The 18,576-nt window shown below is 37.9% G+C and overlaps 1 protein-coding gene across 2 annotated transcripts; it reads right to left on the bottom strand.

Annotated features, from left to right (window-relative positions):
• Positions 1-94: 94 nt before the first annotated feature.
• smpd4 (sphingomyelin phosphodiesterase 4) lies at positions 95-10,450 on the bottom strand. Of its 2 annotated transcripts, XM_056730881.1 has the most exons (20): positions 10,341-10,450; positions 9,921-10,005; positions 9,725-9,811; positions 8,397-8,533; positions 8,186-8,261; positions 7,727-7,823; positions 7,544-7,596; positions 7,255-7,406; positions 6,989-7,121; positions 6,748-6,819; positions 4,089-4,178; positions 2,905-3,053; positions 2,622-2,712; positions 2,385-2,485; positions 2,135-2,298; positions 1,705-1,910; positions 1,386-1,616; positions 1,105-1,236; positions 890-1,018; positions 95-763 (listed from the first exon to the last, which is right to left on the bottom strand). In XM_056730881.1, the coding sequence occupies exons 2-20, from the start codon at positions 9,957-9,959 to the stop codon at positions 440-442; spliced, it is 2,463 nt and encodes an 820-aa protein (XP_056586859.1). In that variant the 5' UTR covers positions 9,960-10,005; positions 10,341-10,450; the 3' UTR covers positions 95-439. The 2 variants fall into 2 exon arrangements, with proteins under 2 accessions (XP_056586859.1, XP_056586860.1); XM_056730882.1 differs by lacking the exon at positions 4,089-4,178.
• Positions 10,451-18,576: the final 8,126 nt, after the last annotated feature.

Genomic DNA, 18,576 nt, shown 5'->3' with positions numbered 1-18,576 from the left:
ACTATGGTAACAACAGCAGTACTACTTCCTTTAAACTACTTTAAATTCGACATTCAACCAAGTTTCTGTAAAGAAATCCAGCAATGACACAGGACACATTCATCAAGTCTTTTTAATGAAATGCAGTCAGGGAACGTTAAGTGCAAACTGTGGACTATTCTTGGTTACACTGGAAAAATAACACTATAATTGTACAAACTGGATCTTACCACCTCAGGTGTCTCAAAATATACTTCAATATACTCAAACAATTTGCATTTAATAATCTAATCTTTGTTTTTAAGTCCCTGCTGGATTTTGTCAGTTAAAAAGTCCCGACACACAAGCAGTGTAAATACTGTTTAAAAACAGTAAACTCATTTCACAAAGAAATAAAAAAATGCATGAAACATAAGAAACACAATCCAATAAAATGGCAGCGAAACACTTGGTTCTTCAACTACTGAGTCTTTAGTTTTTTCGTGAGGAAATTCAACAAGACCTCATAGAGGAAGCAGACAACAAGAATGAGTCCAGTGCTAGACAGAACCCCAAAGCAGAGGAGAGCCAACAGCATGTAGAGCAGGAGCAGTAAGAAAAGGGTGCGATAGCTGGCCAGGCCCCGCAGGCTGAGACGGACACGCTGCTGACAATCTCTCATCTGACGCATCACCGGGTTCTTACGCCGCTGCTCCACCATGACAGAGGAACTCATCAAGTAGTGTCGTCCCACTCTGCCCAGGAAATCCTGTCGAGAGCACAGTGCCTCCATGTGGTCTCCTAACTGTATAAAACACAGTCACACAGAACCCAATTAGAAATAATGAAGCCCGGATATATAGAATTCAAGAAATCTGAAATACATGTAAAATGCAGTAACTTTGGGTGGCACCGTAGGTGATATGCTTACCCTTGCGTTGATAAAAGAAGAGATTTGGAACAGCAGTCGAACCAAAAAAGCATTTTCATAGCTCCTAATAGGCTGGAGCTCTGGATCTCCTTGATATTCAATTTCAAATCTGCGAAGGCCATTGATGATCTGCGAACAATTTTTGTAAAATTGGATTCATCACTATTATCATATGCAAAATGAATATTTTGAGGGTTGCCAAACTATAAACTTACCTGCAACCTGCCCCGTTCTGTTAATACAAGGCCGTTCTCACCCGGAATGCAGTCTGGAAGTTGTTTAGACCCCCCGTCATTTTCTGCGGATGCCAGATTAACCATCAACTGAGACAGCTGTCCTGCATTTAACTATAAATGAAGACACAAACTTTTTATTTTGGGTTTTATAGAAGCCAATTGATTTTTTTTGTACTATATAAATATATGCACACACACACATGATTCAAATGCAAATATATGAAGTTTTACTGTTATAAAACACAAATCATTTAACTGACCCGGAATATCTGACAAAGGTAGTCCAAGGCTTTGTCCAAGAATTCGTGAGTCTTTTTCACACCCTCTGCCATATCATCCATCTCTCCTCCGTTAAAAGTATTATTAAGATCAGAGGAGCCAACGCCAAACCATGAGAGAAAAGAGTTACTACCAGCCATCTCCGTAGAGTGATCCGATATTCGTTTAGCTGTCTGTCGGGCTTGGGCGATAATCTGGATCAATTTTAAGACCTAGAATAATGTACAGTATTTTAAAACATGATTGTTTCAAAAATCAAAATCAAGCTAAAATCAAATCCAGCATAAGACGTCAGCTTACCGTTTGACGTAAATCAGGACCAAACATCAGCTTGTACTGGCAATCTTGCCCCTCCAGGCTGTACACGTGACTTTTGACTTTGAAGACGCTGTCCGTCCCTATTGGCTGGCGGGACGAGAGGAAGCTTCCCCCATGCGAAGGTGTCAGGAAGACACGGTTCTGCCGCTGCAGGATGGCATGTTCTGGCTCCAAGAACAGCTGTTCTCCTGGAGGCATAAAACCATTCAATAATGATCTGCTCTTAATGAAGAGACAATGGCTCTTAGCAGGATAATTAAGATTTACACGACTGTTAACAATCACTCTTCCCGGAAGCCCTGAAGATAAAACTATTCAGAAAGGAGTACTTTACTGTATATCATCAAAGGGAATTAATATAATAAAGAAATAAGTGAGAATAATAATGTAGCTGAGAATGTTTCTTTTGTACCTTTCTGGATCATGTCTGCTAGGTTTGGCTGAGCAAAGACTTTGGCAACTCTGAAGACCATCAAGGCATTTTTGGCATTGACCAAGTCTGTGCGCATGGCTCGATTTAAAAAGCTCTGGAAAAGCTTTGTATACATTAGAAGATTCTCCTGCACAAATGACGCCCTGTAAATATCAAACACTCAGTTAGCTGATGTTGATTTGAAGGTCATACGAATCAAACTACACTGAATGCCCAATATGTAAAATACCATTTATCAGGAACGGTTCTGTTCTGGCCATCTGCTTGGGCATTGTTTTTTTCTCCAGTATATCTCCATGGTTGAATATAACTCAGCCAAGTCTCTAAAACCTAAGGAGACAAATAATCAAGCACGTAAGGTCAGATTTCTTGAGACAACCTTCACCATGATTTAAATGTGATGGTTTTATTGAACAGCATGTGCCGTTGCCCAACTTTGGTTCCAAAAGTCATTGCGGACATTTACCGCTCTGAATGACGCGTCCAAAGGCCAGTGACCGAAGCAATGTTGTAGGAAGACGTACAGCTTCTGCTGGACAAACCTCTGCACCACCACACTGTTGGAAAGAGAGTGAATGCATATTGACAGAGCAGTAAAAGAGAAGACAGCTCAATCAAGCCAACAGTGCCCGATCGGGTGAAACGCTCGCCTTTACGACTTGCCACCTTGGATTTACAGATGTGTTTTAGTAATACAGCATGATCTGCTGGAGAAGTTGATGGATGTGCAGGCTGCTGTAAAAACCCACCGTTTGAGCTCTTCCAGGGGGCTGCTGTGGGAGTGAGCAGAGGGCGAGGAGGGTGTCGATTCCTGCTTCAGGCTGTTGGAGAAGCCATGTAGATGTTTGACCAAAAGTCGCACAACAAGGACGTGCTCTTCTGAGGGCAGGTAGGGCTCCTGAAACATTGTTTAAACATAGTCAGACAGTGCTCTGGATTATTACTGTATGTATGACCCAGTTTACAAATGGTATTAACATAACATAATTGTTTATGGCAACCAAATATCACGTGGGTGCTTAATACAGATGTAACATGGCCCGAAAATGTTTGCATCTGAATCACTCAATACACTTACGAAAGTATTCAAAATGCACACCATTGCATTTGCTGGAAAAGACTTACCTGTCACTCAACGTGCAATGACACAGAACATGCACATGTACATTAAGCATGTACATAAATGTCAGTTAATATAGGAACTGGACTAAAACAACAAGGATTTCACTCGAAACATTACGTGTGCAGTAGGATTTAATTTTAAAAGTATGTTAGAAAAGCATGTTCGTGCTTTATTGCTGCCATAGCTAGTGATGTATTAGGGTCACAAAATCAGAGATCCTCCATTCGAACTCTGATCACGAAATGAAAAGCATGTCTTGTCTGATGGCATGTCAAACCCCAAGAGAAATGACCATGGCAAAGCCCAAGACAAATGTCAATACCAGATGTAAACAGAGCCTCAGATATGACTGACAACTCCTTATACAGTATCCACAGTATAGTATTATTTTCTAAAGGCATCTCAATGGACATTTCCATGTAAAGCTTAACACATTTGGCATTTTCTGAAACAAGACTAAAGATGGGCAATTTGGTCTGGATATTTTGTGTAGTGTAATGTGCGTAGTTAAAGGCAAAAGAACAGTCTGAAAAATTACAAAAAAAGTCATCCTTCTAAAACAGAAAATAACGTCACATGTACACTGACAGCTCTAAACATTGGAATATCAACTAACATTAAATTACAAAACGAATTAGTCATATAAGTTTAAAAGATCACACATTATAATCAGACCAAATCTCCCAACCAAGGAACAACCTAATGGCTTACCTAAAAGATTAGTGTTAAAACCAATCCCTAATCTAACCCCTATCTAATCTCAGTTTACCTCCAGGAAGCCCGTAGAACTGAATGAAAAGGTAAAAGTACTTGGTACGTGTGGAGGGTCCCAGAGCCTGGTGGGGCGGGGGGTTGGCACAGCATGCTGGACATACTGAGGCGGTACTGCAGCAACGCCAGCTGAAGGACCCATCACATACAGGTGGAGGAGGAGGAAAAGGAACACAGTGGTGGGGTTGGAAAGGAAGAAAAAAAAGGACAGGAGCAGGGCAGTGAACATAAGAGAAAGGAAAAAGAACAAGAGTGCAATCCAAGAATAGATGGACGATCAGGACAGAAATGGTAGTGAAAAGAAGGAAAGAAAAAGAACAAATCGATATTGACCACAGACACACAAATGCAATGAACATGAAGATGATGCAGTTGTCCTTTTTTTAAAGGTGTCTATTTAGCTCAACAAAGTTCCTCTAAAGTAATAATGTATGCGAGGCAAACATTAAATAAAACGTGTTATACTGTTAAAGAGTGATCTTGATTTTCAATCTACTGTACATGGACGATTGTATACAGCCACTGTTGACAAATGGTGTGTCCCTAAGAAAATAAGTGTTTAACTGCTTTGGATTGCTATCTTCTACTTTTGCGACCATCATTTACCCAGAAGGCAAAACAAGTTTGGGAATGATGCTGCTAACTTGCAAAAGTATGTTCAATTTATATTGCTTGCCCTCGGGAAGCCTGGCAAATCGAGTCAAGGGAGCCGAGAAACATTATTTGTAATGTGGGCCTTGGTTCTAAATAGAAGTGTGTGTTTAACAAAGTAGGTTAAATTGCCTTAGGCTCTAAAGTTCCATCTAATCTCTCTATATTTTTTTTAATAAATCTGCAAATATTTCAAGAGCATTTGAAAGAAAAGGAGACACTGCATCTTTTTCACATCACAAGTTTTAACCATGAAATATACTGAAAGGAGTCACCCATTTACTCTTGATTTTTATATGAAGTCTGATCTTTCTTACTTAATTATTACGAATTTATTCTTTATTTACAAGGTGGATATTCATCACTAGAATGTAATTGAGTCGGTAAACTGGTGACTTCTGATTTATAATCTCCAGCACATAACAGGAGACATGAATGGCCACACTTAAGATGATCAGGGCTGACTGGAGGGAGACTCTTACTTATACTGGCTGTAAATAACAAGCGGACAGAGAAATAGAAACCGAAGCAAGAGATGCCAAAAGCTTACATACACCCTACAGCCATATAACAAAGATATGTCGAAGAGCCGGGGGGCTGCATCATGCAGACTAAAACACAGAGGAAGCTAAAGCACTGCTATTTCAACCACATGCCAAACTAATGCAATTGTGTGATTTGCACCAAACAACAAACATTGCAGAGCAAACATCCGTTAACAGGTTTATGTCTCCATTTCTTCCCATTCGAGCAGAAAAATCATTGTGTATTTAGGAAATTAAACAGTTCAACGAAGATTTTGCAACCACAGAGCACAAACTTCCAGAGGGTGGCATTGGATGACAAGAAGAATGTGAAGTATAATTGTGACCCTGGATCACAAAACCAGTCTTAAGTAGCACGGGCACATTTTTAGTAAAAGACAAAAAACATTGTATGGGTCAAAAATGTTTTAAACTCAAAATCATTAGTATATCAATTAAAGATCGTGTTCCATGAATATTTTGTGAGTGGATAGCCTGCCACGGTTTCCCTGATTAACACATTAAAAGGCAGTTTTCTCAATATTTGGATTTTTTGGCACTCTCAGATTCCTGAGTATTAAAGGGTTGTATCTCAGCCAGATAATTTTCCTATTCTAACAACGCATACATCAATAGAAATCTTATTTATTCCGCTTTCATATTATGTAAAAATCTTTATATAGATTTTTAGGCTTTATAGTCAAGGATCACAATTTACCATTTTGTTAATAGTCATACTACTGGATCAAGGAAGCGCTAACCATCAGCAACAGAAGACATAAATGTTCAGCTAATCTTTAACATATGACTAAAAAAAACAACTAAAAAGATATATTTTCTGATCGAATACATCAATCCCCTTAATAGCCAGCAATAACCAACCAGTTCATTAAAAGTCACATCTGCTTTTGTGTTCTATAAAATGAAAAGATAACTGATCAAAAGTCATAAGAATGCTAAAAGGTTCACACCAATTTTATATTTTTGTATAAGGCAACACACTTAAACAATGGAGAAATAAACTGTGCATTTTAAACGATGTAATTTTTTTTTAAAAATAAACTGTGATTATAAACTTGTTGCTACTGTATTTAATAAAAATACTAGTGATTCATAACTGCCAATGCATTACATCTTCAGCAATTTACAAAACAAAAACCCGATTTATCTTACATTAAAGTAATTGAATGTGATCAAATAAAAAAATGTACAGCACTAAAACATAACCATATGCCGTACACCATTTAAGATTGAATCCCACCATCAAGAGTTAAAAGCCGGACAACAACCCAATCACAATGAAGCTAAACATTTATTAATAGCATTCATTTAGCCAACTTGAAAAGTGTAAACAAAGAGAGCAATGCATGTGTGTCATCCTAAGAGAGAGGCTATGAGTCAGGGTGGGAATCGTGCGCAGCCCCTATGCAGCACAGGGTTGGAGGGTGGATGTAGCTCAGCCAGCCGTGCAGTGAAGAGAGAGAGAGAGACTGAGGTTTTAAAGACCCCTGGCATGTCCTTACCTTCACCTGAGGAGACTGTAGCTTCTGATACATCTCCAGAGAATAGTGATGGAGCCACATTTCCACAAACACCTACAGGGGTGCACACACACAACCAAAAATAAATACAAAATAAAACTTGATCTATTTTCCCCCAACACAAAATGTTTTGATCTATTTTGAAATGTAATTCCATTAGCTGTAACCTGAAATAAAAGACAAAACTTGCATATGCTAATCAATCCTTTTATGATTTTATTACCTGTAGAAGGGTCTCTGACCTCCAGATCTCTTGGGCAGTGGGGTCAGCATTGACCGAGGGTTGATGGGTAATATGACGCTTCAAAAGACTAGTGCTGTGACCACCATATCCAACATAAGGCACATTGGGAGATCTAAGAAATAAGCATGAGAGCTCATAAAAACTGTAACCAAGGTTGATCTCAGATTAAATTATTTTATTATAGGATTTATCAGATACTACTGAAAAAGTAATTTCTCAAATTATACCAAATTATACCATGATACCTTGGAGCAGGAGCAGCCACTGAGCCCCTGTTGTCTGAGAAAGGGGATGGAGGCACATTGCCTTCTGTTGGGAGGAAGTACTTTAAGTAGGTGTCAACAAGCACAAAGTATGCGCTCTCTGAACAACTCCCATGCTGCCCTGGAGGGTAGTTCTGAAAGGATGATTAAATATTTCAACAAAGATCCAATAAAATTTTGTAATGCTTAAAAAACAGCCAGGGATCAAAAATCAAATAACAACTGTATAATTTGTTCTTGAAAAATAAATTCCCCAGTGTTATGCTCTTACCTTTGGTGCAATGAGACTGGAGGCAAAGTTGAACATGTAGTATTCAAAAGGATCTGAGAAAGATTAAGAGCAAATATGTGAAGATGTATAAAGTGATGAAACAGGCGTGTAACAGTTTACATATGTTATATAATACATGAAAAAGTAACTAATTTTGAGAGTTAAGTTAGCCAAGAGACATACTGAGTAATAGAAGGCCTGACATGGGGAACTGGATCTTATTATGAAACAGAGGGCAATCCGGCAGAACTCCTGTCTGAATGGATGACTTTATAGGGCCCTGTGTAGGAGAGTAAACAATTAATGTCAGATTCCGATAATAACTTCTTAATTGGAGTTTAACACAACAGTATTTGTTTTATTATGTGCATGTTGGATGTTTTATATACACATCCCACAATTGAAGAAGCTTGCAACCACAATAGAATAAACTGTGTCTACTGCACCGAATACATGCAACATGATTTTTGATCAGTAAGCGAGAACTGACAGAGGTAACAATTCAGAAGATGAAGCTCAAAATCAGTTGGGAACCATCCTGCAATCTTTATTAATTTATTCAAAATGAATTTTAGACTTGACAAAGCACATAAAAGCACACAATATTTGAATCTGACAGTGTTAAAAGTGTTGATAACTTACAGGCAGAAAGTTGACTGGAAACTCATACTTGTACTCCTCAGCTTGTAGTTTGTATACTAATTTCATCATAGAACCACTGTTGAAAAAGACACAATTTTGTCACAACAATTCCTTCAGCCCGATGGAGAAGATTTGAATGTGTGGCAAGACTTTAATATCAGATATAACTGTGGACAAAAATATTACAACGAAATACACACAACAAACAAACCTTGGGTGCAGGATGTCCATGACAATGTTGTACTCATTTGAGCGGGCCTGCAAAAATCGAAGGTTCCAGCCAGAAAGGATTCCATCCGGGCTCCCGAATACACTTTCCACCAGCCAGGGAAAGATCGCATGCAGCTCCTAATCAAACGACAATTTCACACGAACAACTACACAATTTAGTTCATGGCATTCTTATCACAAAGTGCTTAGCACATGTTAGCCTCAAAATAAGTCATCCAAATAAAGGCAGTCTATTCTATTCTACAATACTGTACATTTATGACTAGTCTTATCCAAAGCGAACGTAACATTTAATTAAATTACTGCTGTTTGAGCTTAATTTTATGGCCTCTCCAGATTACACAACTTTTTCATCGATTACGATGTCACGGTGTCGGATTTTGCGATTTTGACTCTGCAAATCTTGACATGTCATTCACAAGAAACAATGGCAGACTATGCGTGTCCTCCCGACGAGAACAGGATTTCGTCTTTTACGATGTGGGTGACGTTGACTGCGTATGTGATGTCATTGATTAGGCGTTACTATAGTGACTGACTTTCGTAATGAAGTGGGTGCAGTATTAAAATAAACCATAGAAATGGGAATTGAAGCCACGTGTTTTGTACTGGCTGTTTTGGCATCAGAAAAGCGCAATAAGAAAAAAAAATCCCAACAGTGGACACGTTCCTGGATTGCAAGACAGGGACAGGATGGGTTGAACAACCTACAGAGAGAACTTGAGGTAAAGTTATGTTATGTTTAGCATCAGCAATTATTCGCCAGCATTTCTCTTATTTTACATTTATCGAGGTTGTCCCTCGAGGAAACATAATACAGACAGGAGTACTGTTGCCATAACTTGAAGAACTTTTCCTCCATTGCATTGTCCCACCTAGCATCACCAACACAACTGTGTCTCCTGCACTTTGCCATGTTTGAATGTTGTATAAAGAAGAGCTTCATTGAGAGTGCTACTGTGCCGTGCTTCTATTGGTAAACGTCACTACAGCATCACAGCTGGGAAAAAAATGTACATGCTAGTCTTTCTGTCGTGCTGTCGAGCAGTTTTGGTTGTCGTATACTATGGCGAACTATATGAGACGATTGAATCTTGCGTCTCGACGCCCCATGTCGTTTATGAATTACTACAATATCCGACGACATGCAAACCGGGCCAAAATCAGGCCAAAATCGTGTAATCTGGAGAGTCCAATAGGTTTCAGAACAACCTTTTCAATACTCAATTCAAAAACAATGATAATTGTACAATAAAAATGCATGACTACCATTTCAACATTCTGCATGCCAAAATCAAAGAACTGTACCTTAGCTGGGTAATCATCTATTATTTTGACCAACTCATGACATCTTTGTTGAAAAGGTTTATTGCTCCAGTCTGCCTTAAGATTGGACTGCAAACAACAAGTTGCAAATGCGAAACACAAAGAGACGACTATTACAAAATGACATCAACAACACTTACGTAGTACAGCATTAAAAACACTTAAATCTGTTTCTTACCAGGAGATAACTGGGCTGTTGTAGAGCAGGTGAAGCCATGACAACTCCTCTGCTCTCAAACTGTCGATCTTAACAGTCCACACACCTGAATGAATCAAAATAAATATTAATAATAAGTTACTAATAAAAGTACATTTTGCTGCAGCATACACATCGCACTGTACAACTAGTAATGTTATGGTAGACAAACTTATGAATGATAAACAATGTATTTTATCCTGCTTTGCTTGTCAAATATAGATACATATTTGTCTAATATTGCAGTTTACATGCAGGTTAGCCGGCTAGCTCCACTGTCAGCTAACGTTAACCGACTAGCCTGCACGTTACATTGAGCGTGCTGAAGCTAACGGTTCAACCGTGTAACGTTTACATAAGACACATATTAAAATGAGCAAAAACAGTTACAGAGCACAATACCTCACACAAAAGAGAAAGAAACACAATTTCTCAGGAATTTCAATAGACCGCGCTCACACCCAACAGTCACACACAGAAACCCCAAAAAAACTTCCGCCAATCTACGTAACAGCGCCGCCTATTGGCTAAGCACAGGAATGACGTCATGAACTTATGACAAGCCTCCTTTACGCAACATTTCATTCATGAATAAAAATCTTACAAATCTTTTATTGTAGGTATGTTTTATCTAACACTATACCGTTTTATTCCTAAACGTATGGCTTTTTTTACTTTTAATCGTTAATGTATACTTTCATATGTAAAATCTAAATGTTTTTAATTAAGGTTTTAACTTTGAAACATTTTATGTTTATAAGCAAAAATTCCCCAAGCTCCAGGGGCTCTTGTATCTTTAAAAAGTCTGATAAGTATAAATAAATAAGACCGAAAAACACTATAATCAGTCATTTTCGTTTGTCTGCATGTATTTTGTAATAAGGTTCTAAAATGTATAATGTTTTGGAATATATGCTACTATACAAAACATAGCATGTTTTTGATCTTTCCTTTGTCAAAGTATGCCTGTGAATTTCTCATCATACTCAGTCAACTAATTCAACATTATAGAGGAAATGTCAAATGCAACATGAAAATAAACTGTCTCAATTTTCTTTTCCATGTTTATTTGATAAATTTCAGAACAACCCTCAATGCAATGATGGATGGAGATGGTTTTCCATCCCCTTAGGGTTCCATTAGCAAGAAATAACTCGGTTTCTGGCTGCAGTGTCTCAAAATTGTCATCCTGCGGACACCATTGAGAATCGTTGCTGTATGCTCTCCTTTCACTATTATTTGTATGTTCCTTTAAGAGCTGTTCTGAAGAAAATCTTATCCAACAAGACACATGACAGCTCTGTCTTGGCAATAAAATACTGCACTTTATCTTCCCTTTCACTGACTCTTTACATTCTTTTTTCTCTATTTTCCTTCTTTTTTCCTCACTCCAAATTGTGAAGGAGACAAAGGAAGGCAACTACTGCAGTTTCATCGCCATTGCCCCTAAGGTAAATTGGCCCTTTATCAAAGGCAGGCCTCATCTATCAGTGCAAAGACGGGTATTGAAATTGCTCTGCTGGCCACAAATCAGGCCAATGGATCGGGCCCCTTATCTGGAACAAGGCCGTCATCACTCTCCAGTGAGAAGGAGTGGAAGAACCTGGCATGAGGACCTTTTGGTTACTGGGCTGATGGATATGACCCCCCTTGACCCTTGGATGACCAGATCACCTAGTGTGAAGTCACATCAGATGCTGGTAATCAGGTCCTTTCTCCATCACTTTCAACTCTGTCTTCCGCAGGTCAATTCAAACAGATAATGAAAAGCATTTAGAAGGGCAGAAAAAAGTCACACTCAATGCCTGAAAGTGATGGCCACTGTTTTAATGAAACGGCTTCTTAACATAATTTTTGATTTATGACCATGATTTCTGTTTCCAAGATCTGACATACATTAAAAACATATGGGAAATAATATTAAGGTTCAGATTGCAGGATTAATGAGATGCATTTTGATCGTGTCATTATAAGTGCCCTCTGAAACACATTGACTGTGTCCTGACCACCATAGTGGTGTGCTTGTTTGGTTTTCGACTCACCCGAGTAGCTCGATGCAACCATGGGCTTATCCAACGACTCAGTTTTGAAACAGGACTTCTTTTTTTTTTTTTTTCTTTGTAGGGGGGCACGGTGGCTTAGTGGTTAGCACGTTCGCCTCACACCTCCAGGGTTGGGGGTTCGATTCCCGCTTCCGACTTGTGTGTGTGTGGAGTTTGCATGTTCGCATGTTCTCCCCGTGCCTCGGGGGTTTCCTCCGGGTACTCCGGTTTCCTCCCCTGGTCCAAAGACATGCATGGTAGGTTGATTGGCATCTCTGGAAAAATTGTCCGTAGGGTGTGAGTGCATGAGTGAATGAGTGAGTGTGTGTGCCCTGCGATGGGTTGGCACTCCATCCAGGGTGTATCCTGCCTTGATGCCCGATGACTCCTGAGATAGGCGCAGGCTCCCCGTGACCCGAGGTAGTTCGGATAAGCGGTGGATGGATGGATGGATGGATGGATGGACTTCTTTTTGTTCGATCATTGGCTGGCTGATCCTACTGTACAGTAACAGTAAACAGTCATTGTGCGATTTCATTCAGTGATGATGCTGGCAAATAAAGCAAACAAAGCTCAGTTCAGTCAAACAAGACTAGCATTTAGTCACTACAGGAATAGTCTTTTCATGATGCTGAGAAGCAAGGATCAAGAAATAAACAACGGGTCAGGAAAATCCAAAAGAAAAACATGAATTATGATTTCACAACAGGCCAACAAGACTGATGCAGATGCAACCTTCATTTTTATTGTCAGATGTGTTAAAACCCCCATTTTAGGCTGATTTCAAACAGCAATTCAAAAACTTTGTTTATAGCTTACCCATGGAGAAAAAAGAGCTTCAAAATTACCCAATTAAATTAAAAATAGCAATTCTTGTGAAGCTATAGTTCAGTCCCTTTATGGCATAACCAGTCCCTTTGAGATTGAAGGAGGACTCTTCCTGGTCCGTCTGAAAGCAGCTAGAATAAAATGCATGAGCTAGATTTAGACTGGCAGGGGATGCCCGCAGAGAGTTAACAGGGAATTGACTCAGAAGAAGAGCTCCTAAATGAGAGCATAGACCAAAATATATCTATTTTTTATTATCTTATCAGAGCGAGCAGGATGCGGTTGAAATAATCTGAAGAGAAACTGAAAAATGGTCCTAGTTCAAAAAAGTTATTGAAAAAAGTTTCAAAAGGGCAACAAAGCAAAACAGTTCTGATATGGTGCAAACTGTACACAAACACCGGTTGTATTATATTGGTAATATATATATTTTTAAAGAACTAACATTAATTTGCTAATAAATATGTGCATAAATCAGTAAAGGCTTGTAAATTATGGTATAATAGAATTTACATTCTGTACATTAATAATGTTTATATACTATATATTGGTATCTATAAATGACATTTCCCTTGTTTAGTAGACTGCATTTCCTTGTGCATCTAAAAATAATTCAGGATGTGCTTGTTTGATGAAAGACCAGTCAACCATATTTATCTGTCCTATCATGCTTCACCGCATTTACTGCATCAAAATGTAATGACACAACCTGTTCTTATCAGTCATGACAGCACCAATGAAATGCATGTTTTACTAAATTTGGCTGATTTGTGATAACTTGCAAGAATATCCACACAATTATTACTAGAAGCTAAGTAAAAAACTAAAACTAATTAAATCAAGATATTTGACCGTTAACTAAATCAATAAATTCAAACTTTGAATTCAGTTAAATATAGAAGCTTTTTGACATTTGTAGTTTCAAAAAGTGTCTCAGATGACCGGAATTCAACATAGATGCCAAATTAATACTTTCCAGGAGACATTAATTATTTTTTCATCACTGTTCCATAAGGGTGGGAGATTGGAAATACTGGACCTCTACTTGGACAGAGGTCTGGGACAGAGCAGGCAGTCCATCTTCTTTTCTAATGATTAGTTTAGCGGAGTGCTGGAATGGGGTCGGACATCACAGTGTGTTTGATTTGTGTCTTTGGCCCTTGGGTGGGAGAGGGCAGGACTGTACGTTTGATGAAAACCAACTTCAGACGAATGTCCGTGTATGGCTGTTAAACCAAGAGTGGAAGAATGATTTGACATCAGCAATTCAAAGTAAAAAGTCTTCCATAGTTTTACTTTTTAATAAACAAATAAAACGTCTTAAAGCAATGGTTCACCCAAAATTATGTCATCGTTCACTCATCCCCATTTTGTTCTCAGCTTGAACATCATTCACAGTCAGTGTTGGGTAAGTTACTCTGAAAAAGTAATTAAATACTAGTTACTCATAACATATTCAATAGTGTAATTAGATTACTGTCCAAATTACTCTGTCCAAAAAGTATTTAGTTACTCATTACAAATTACTTTCTATATCCTACATCAACCTGATTGGTTAAGTGATTTAAGGATAGACATGAAACGGCTTATTTAATTCATTCAAATAAATAATATTATTAAGTGACCAAAGTATTACAAATGTGAGAATTATACATTAAAGCACAGATTTTAAAGTAAGACTTAGAATGTTGATGTCAATTCCACTATTGCACACGCATATATTTAACAAAGTATTTAGTTTAATTACATCAAAAGTAACTGTAATTAAATTACAGAAAACATATGAGTAATCCCTTGCTTTACTTTTTCAAGGGAAAAGTAATTACATTACAGTAACTAATTACTTAGTAACTAGTTACACCCAACACTGTTCACAGTTCACTTTTATTTCATTGTATGGAAAAAGAGCAGCGACAACATTCATAAAAATGTTCCTCTTGTTTACACAAAAGAAAGTCATAATGGTTTAAAATAACATGAGGGTAAATAAATGCTGAAATAATTATCAGGTAGAATATTGGTATTAGGCAAGCATTATAACCCCAAACAACGTTTCTTGTCACCAAACACTGACAAAATGAGGGACCCAGTGAAATTGACTGAGGAAATGAACTTTCGGAGTTTAAGAAGGTCATCTCCTCACCTTTGAATCTTTGGACAGGCAAACAAAGAACGGCCAGCCCTAAGGGACATTATGAGTAAACAGCCCCTGTAATGGGCTCTTAATCGGACCAGGCAATCTGGAGAGAGGGGCCTGGGGCTGTGTCAGAACGACAGCGAGCTGGAGGTGACTATATGGCAGTTATTATTAGTGCTATCATTGATCAGAAAGTGACTGCGCTGCAGATGAAGTGGAATGATGGATTTCATGGTTCCAGCCCCTTCTCACTGCCCACTTTTAGTGCTGGAAAAACCAGCATAGAAGAGAGAAAGTATGAAGATGGCAGGAACAAGAGACAATGGAGACAATTCTCTACTGTGAAAATGTGGCGAAAAGTGGGAATAATTGATTTGTAGGGGCTATAAGCTCTTTGTTTGAACTTTTAATTATTTTCTCCTCTGTTTCAAACAGCAAGCAGTTAATATATAAATAACTTATGATGGGATCCTGCAATGTTGAATTCTTGGCTTTTATTAAACAAAAAAATATATTTCGACCAACTTTGGAACATCACGAGTAAAGGTTGAATGAAAATTTTGTAATTAATGTTACACCAAACATAGAGAACCACTATGATTAGATCATTAAGTTAAAACTGGATCACTACGATTTAGGAATTTATCCATCGACCAGTTTGTGAATTAATTGGTTGAAAAGACCCAACACAATAAACTCGACCGAAGTCTTTCCACTAAGATCTGACCGAATTTGCATTATTGTGTGAACTTTTTAAAGCTCCTTCTCTGGTCATTGTGTCTTTAAGACAAGGCTCGAAAGTGCATTTTTAAAATGGAAAGACAGAATTATGGCCAGATAAGATGGTCCTATCATGTCAGAGACTGAGGATGGAGAGCTGCCTCTAAAAACGGCCTCATTCCCTCTGCCTCTAAATGTCAGTGCAAATTCTTGTCAGTTGATCACACAGTAAAAAAAATAACAGAGATTGCCTGCAACAAATGTACCATCTGATGCTATCTATATATTCAGCCAATACATTATACTGTACCTTATATACAAGCTGTATTTCCCTATTGCATTGTGATTTAAATCTTTTACTAAATTCAATGTGAACGCAACAGATCATCATATCTTTTCGAAGTCACTCAAGTGTACTAAAAGTGTAATAAGGCTTAAATGTTAAATAACAACAACTAATTTAAATCATTGCATTCATGTCAAATAAGATGCTTTAACAGAACATGAAAGCATTGACTCAAAATACTGAAGTGGATCTTTTTCTTCTTCTGAATGTGTTAATGACTTTTACATCCATTTGTGGAACCAAAGGATTTCTTTTATCACATCTTAACTCACCTTTAATCCTTCCTTTTAAGTGTTCGAGATGAAGAGGCCGTGTAAAGACGGCGCCATCCATTTAACATTTATGAGTCGAAACTGTCAATTCACATTGAAGCCACGGGCATGGATTACTTTATATTAACTCAGTAGTCTGATTATACTGTAGCTCTGGATATGTGCCTAACAGGATTTATTGCAGGACCATTTAGTTTTGGTGAAATAGAAAGTTTTATCCCAAGTGTAATTACAGACTACACTGGAATCCTTTCCACATTTGCATTATTTGTGCTTTCCATAAATTCAATAAAACATGAACGCAATTTTCTAAAAATTGATCAGACCTTATGCTGCCATTCAAGACGCCTGAGGCAAAGCAGTTTCCATCGTTGACAGATAACTGGCTAGATCCATCCTCTAATAATACTACTTAGCAACATTGCTTGGTGGTGATTCAAACAGGATTTTAATGGGAGTTCCCCTGGCGAAAAACTGGCTCCATTGACACTAATGCGGACAGAGACTTCAAAGTAAAATTAAAACACTTTAAAGAGCGAGCCGATGTAAAGATGAAGCAATAAAAGACTGACTTTATTTGCATGCAATCTCCATTCATAAGGATGCATTATTTTTTTTTCCTGGGTCTCAATGTTGTCATTTAGGAACATGGATGTTTCCCGCAATGAATTAGAAACTTAATTACACACCATGTAATGAAGCAAATGAATCATAAGATACACAAAATCATGCATTGAGTGCACATCTGTGGACACTTCAACAATATAAACGATTACCTAACAGTTTCTAAAAGCGATAAGGTCATTATTGGTGCACATGAACATAATGACAGATGTAATCAAACGTAGTTTATTCCTTGAGAAAAGAACAGTTTTGTGTGTTATGAGGTGACAAATATACGAAAACAAACAGCTTTTGAACAATTTTTATCCTCTAACGCTATACTTGTCATTTTTAGGCCTAAAGATCTGAGGAACGGTAACACCGCCATGTTATCCAATTCAACAAAATGGCACACCAGGGAAATGTAGGCAATCTATTGAACTTGGCTAAATTGTTTTGAAAACCGGCAAGAAGTTGCATTGTGTAATCAGGTGAATTGCATTGCAGCAATAACTCTCAATAAAAGCTGCTGAGGAAATAGAGAAAAAAACACGTATCTGTTTCTTGAAGACTTGAAGGATGGTATTTTCGCTGCGAATTTGATTAGGCAGGCATGAGTTTATTACCCTCTGTAAAACATTCAGTCGCCTAATGTGCAATAGGCTTCCAACTATATGCTTTCCAGCAGTTTTCTCGACTCATTACAAACATGCAAACCCTGCAATTCAACACCCGTTGGGTTCCCGCAGTTCCCTTAGCTCACAGGGGTTAAGCACTTTCATATTTCACCCTGACAGTGGACAGGACCAATGGGTAAACATTTAATTTACAATGTTCCTCCTACTTAAGATACATAGTTCTAATGAAGTTTTTGTGGGGGTTTTATTGTGATTCTCAAGGATGCATTAATAGTCAGAGTGAAAACAACAAAAGTATGTCATCCAAGGGGAAGGAATTTGTTAGTGTGATGTTATGTCATAAACTGTCAAATATAATGAAAACCAAAACTGTAATTGTACCCATTATTTGAAAATAATAAATGGTTTTGTGTCCAAACAATGAAAGTAAATGGTGGGCAATGTTGTTTGGTTCCCAACAGTCTTCAAAAAATCTTTGTTTATGTAATATTTATCTATATTAAGTCATCAGTGCCCATGTTAGCCAGGATTCTTACCCTCAGGTAACCAAACAGTTCTGTAATTAGATTTAACTCATCGTTTTAAAGTTTTAGGCTGAATTTTTGACAATGAATATGCTTTCCAGATGTGTTGTCTACTCTTCCATATCTCAGATTAGGTTAGAAAGCAGACACTGTAAATGTTGAACTGGGAAACACAGGGCACAAAGCAATCTATTTGTGTCCATCTTGGTTACTTTTGAGAATGACTGTGTATTTCGTGGACGAATAGCTTTTGTGGCTCATAATGCTTGTAGTTCACGTAGGAGAGTGGTAATCCTTTACATTTTAACACAGCGAAAAAAATAATGCCTTGTGCTCACTATGCAGGTTAGAGACAGCAAGGCCACGTCCATTCTGTTAGTCAAGACCAAAACAAGCTTCCCTTTCTATTTTCATTTACGCAATGGGTTAACAGAAACAATGAGTATTTAGTGTGCTAAAGGATTCAATCATCTTTCTGGTGTGGTAAAGACTACAAAAAAAATCAAAGCCATGATGGCAACTGAAATC

Source organism: Triplophysa dalaica, chromosome 19, assembly GCF_015846415.1.
Source record: "Triplophysa dalaica isolate WHDGS20190420 chromosome 19, ASM1584641v1, whole genome shotgun sequence".
Lineage (NCBI taxonomy): Eukaryota > Metazoa > Chordata > Actinopteri > Cypriniformes > Nemacheilidae > Triplophysa > Triplophysa dalaica.
Note: the sequence above shows the minus strand (reverse complement) of the source record. Positions and strands in the feature narration are given on the sequence as shown.

Coding starts and splice junctions, on each gene's coding strand:
- smpd4 (XM_056730881.1), bottom strand. CDS start 9,959: ATGGCTTCACCTGCTCTACAACAGCCCAGTTATCTCCTG. Junction 9,812..9,920: donor AACAGCCCAGTTATCTCCTG/GTAAGAAACAGA, acceptor TGTTGTTTGCAG/TCCAATCTTAAGGCAGACTG. Junction 3,054..4,088: donor GGACCCTCCACACGTACCAA/GTACTTTTACCT, acceptor ACAATGTTTCAG/GAGCCCTACCTGCCCTCAGA.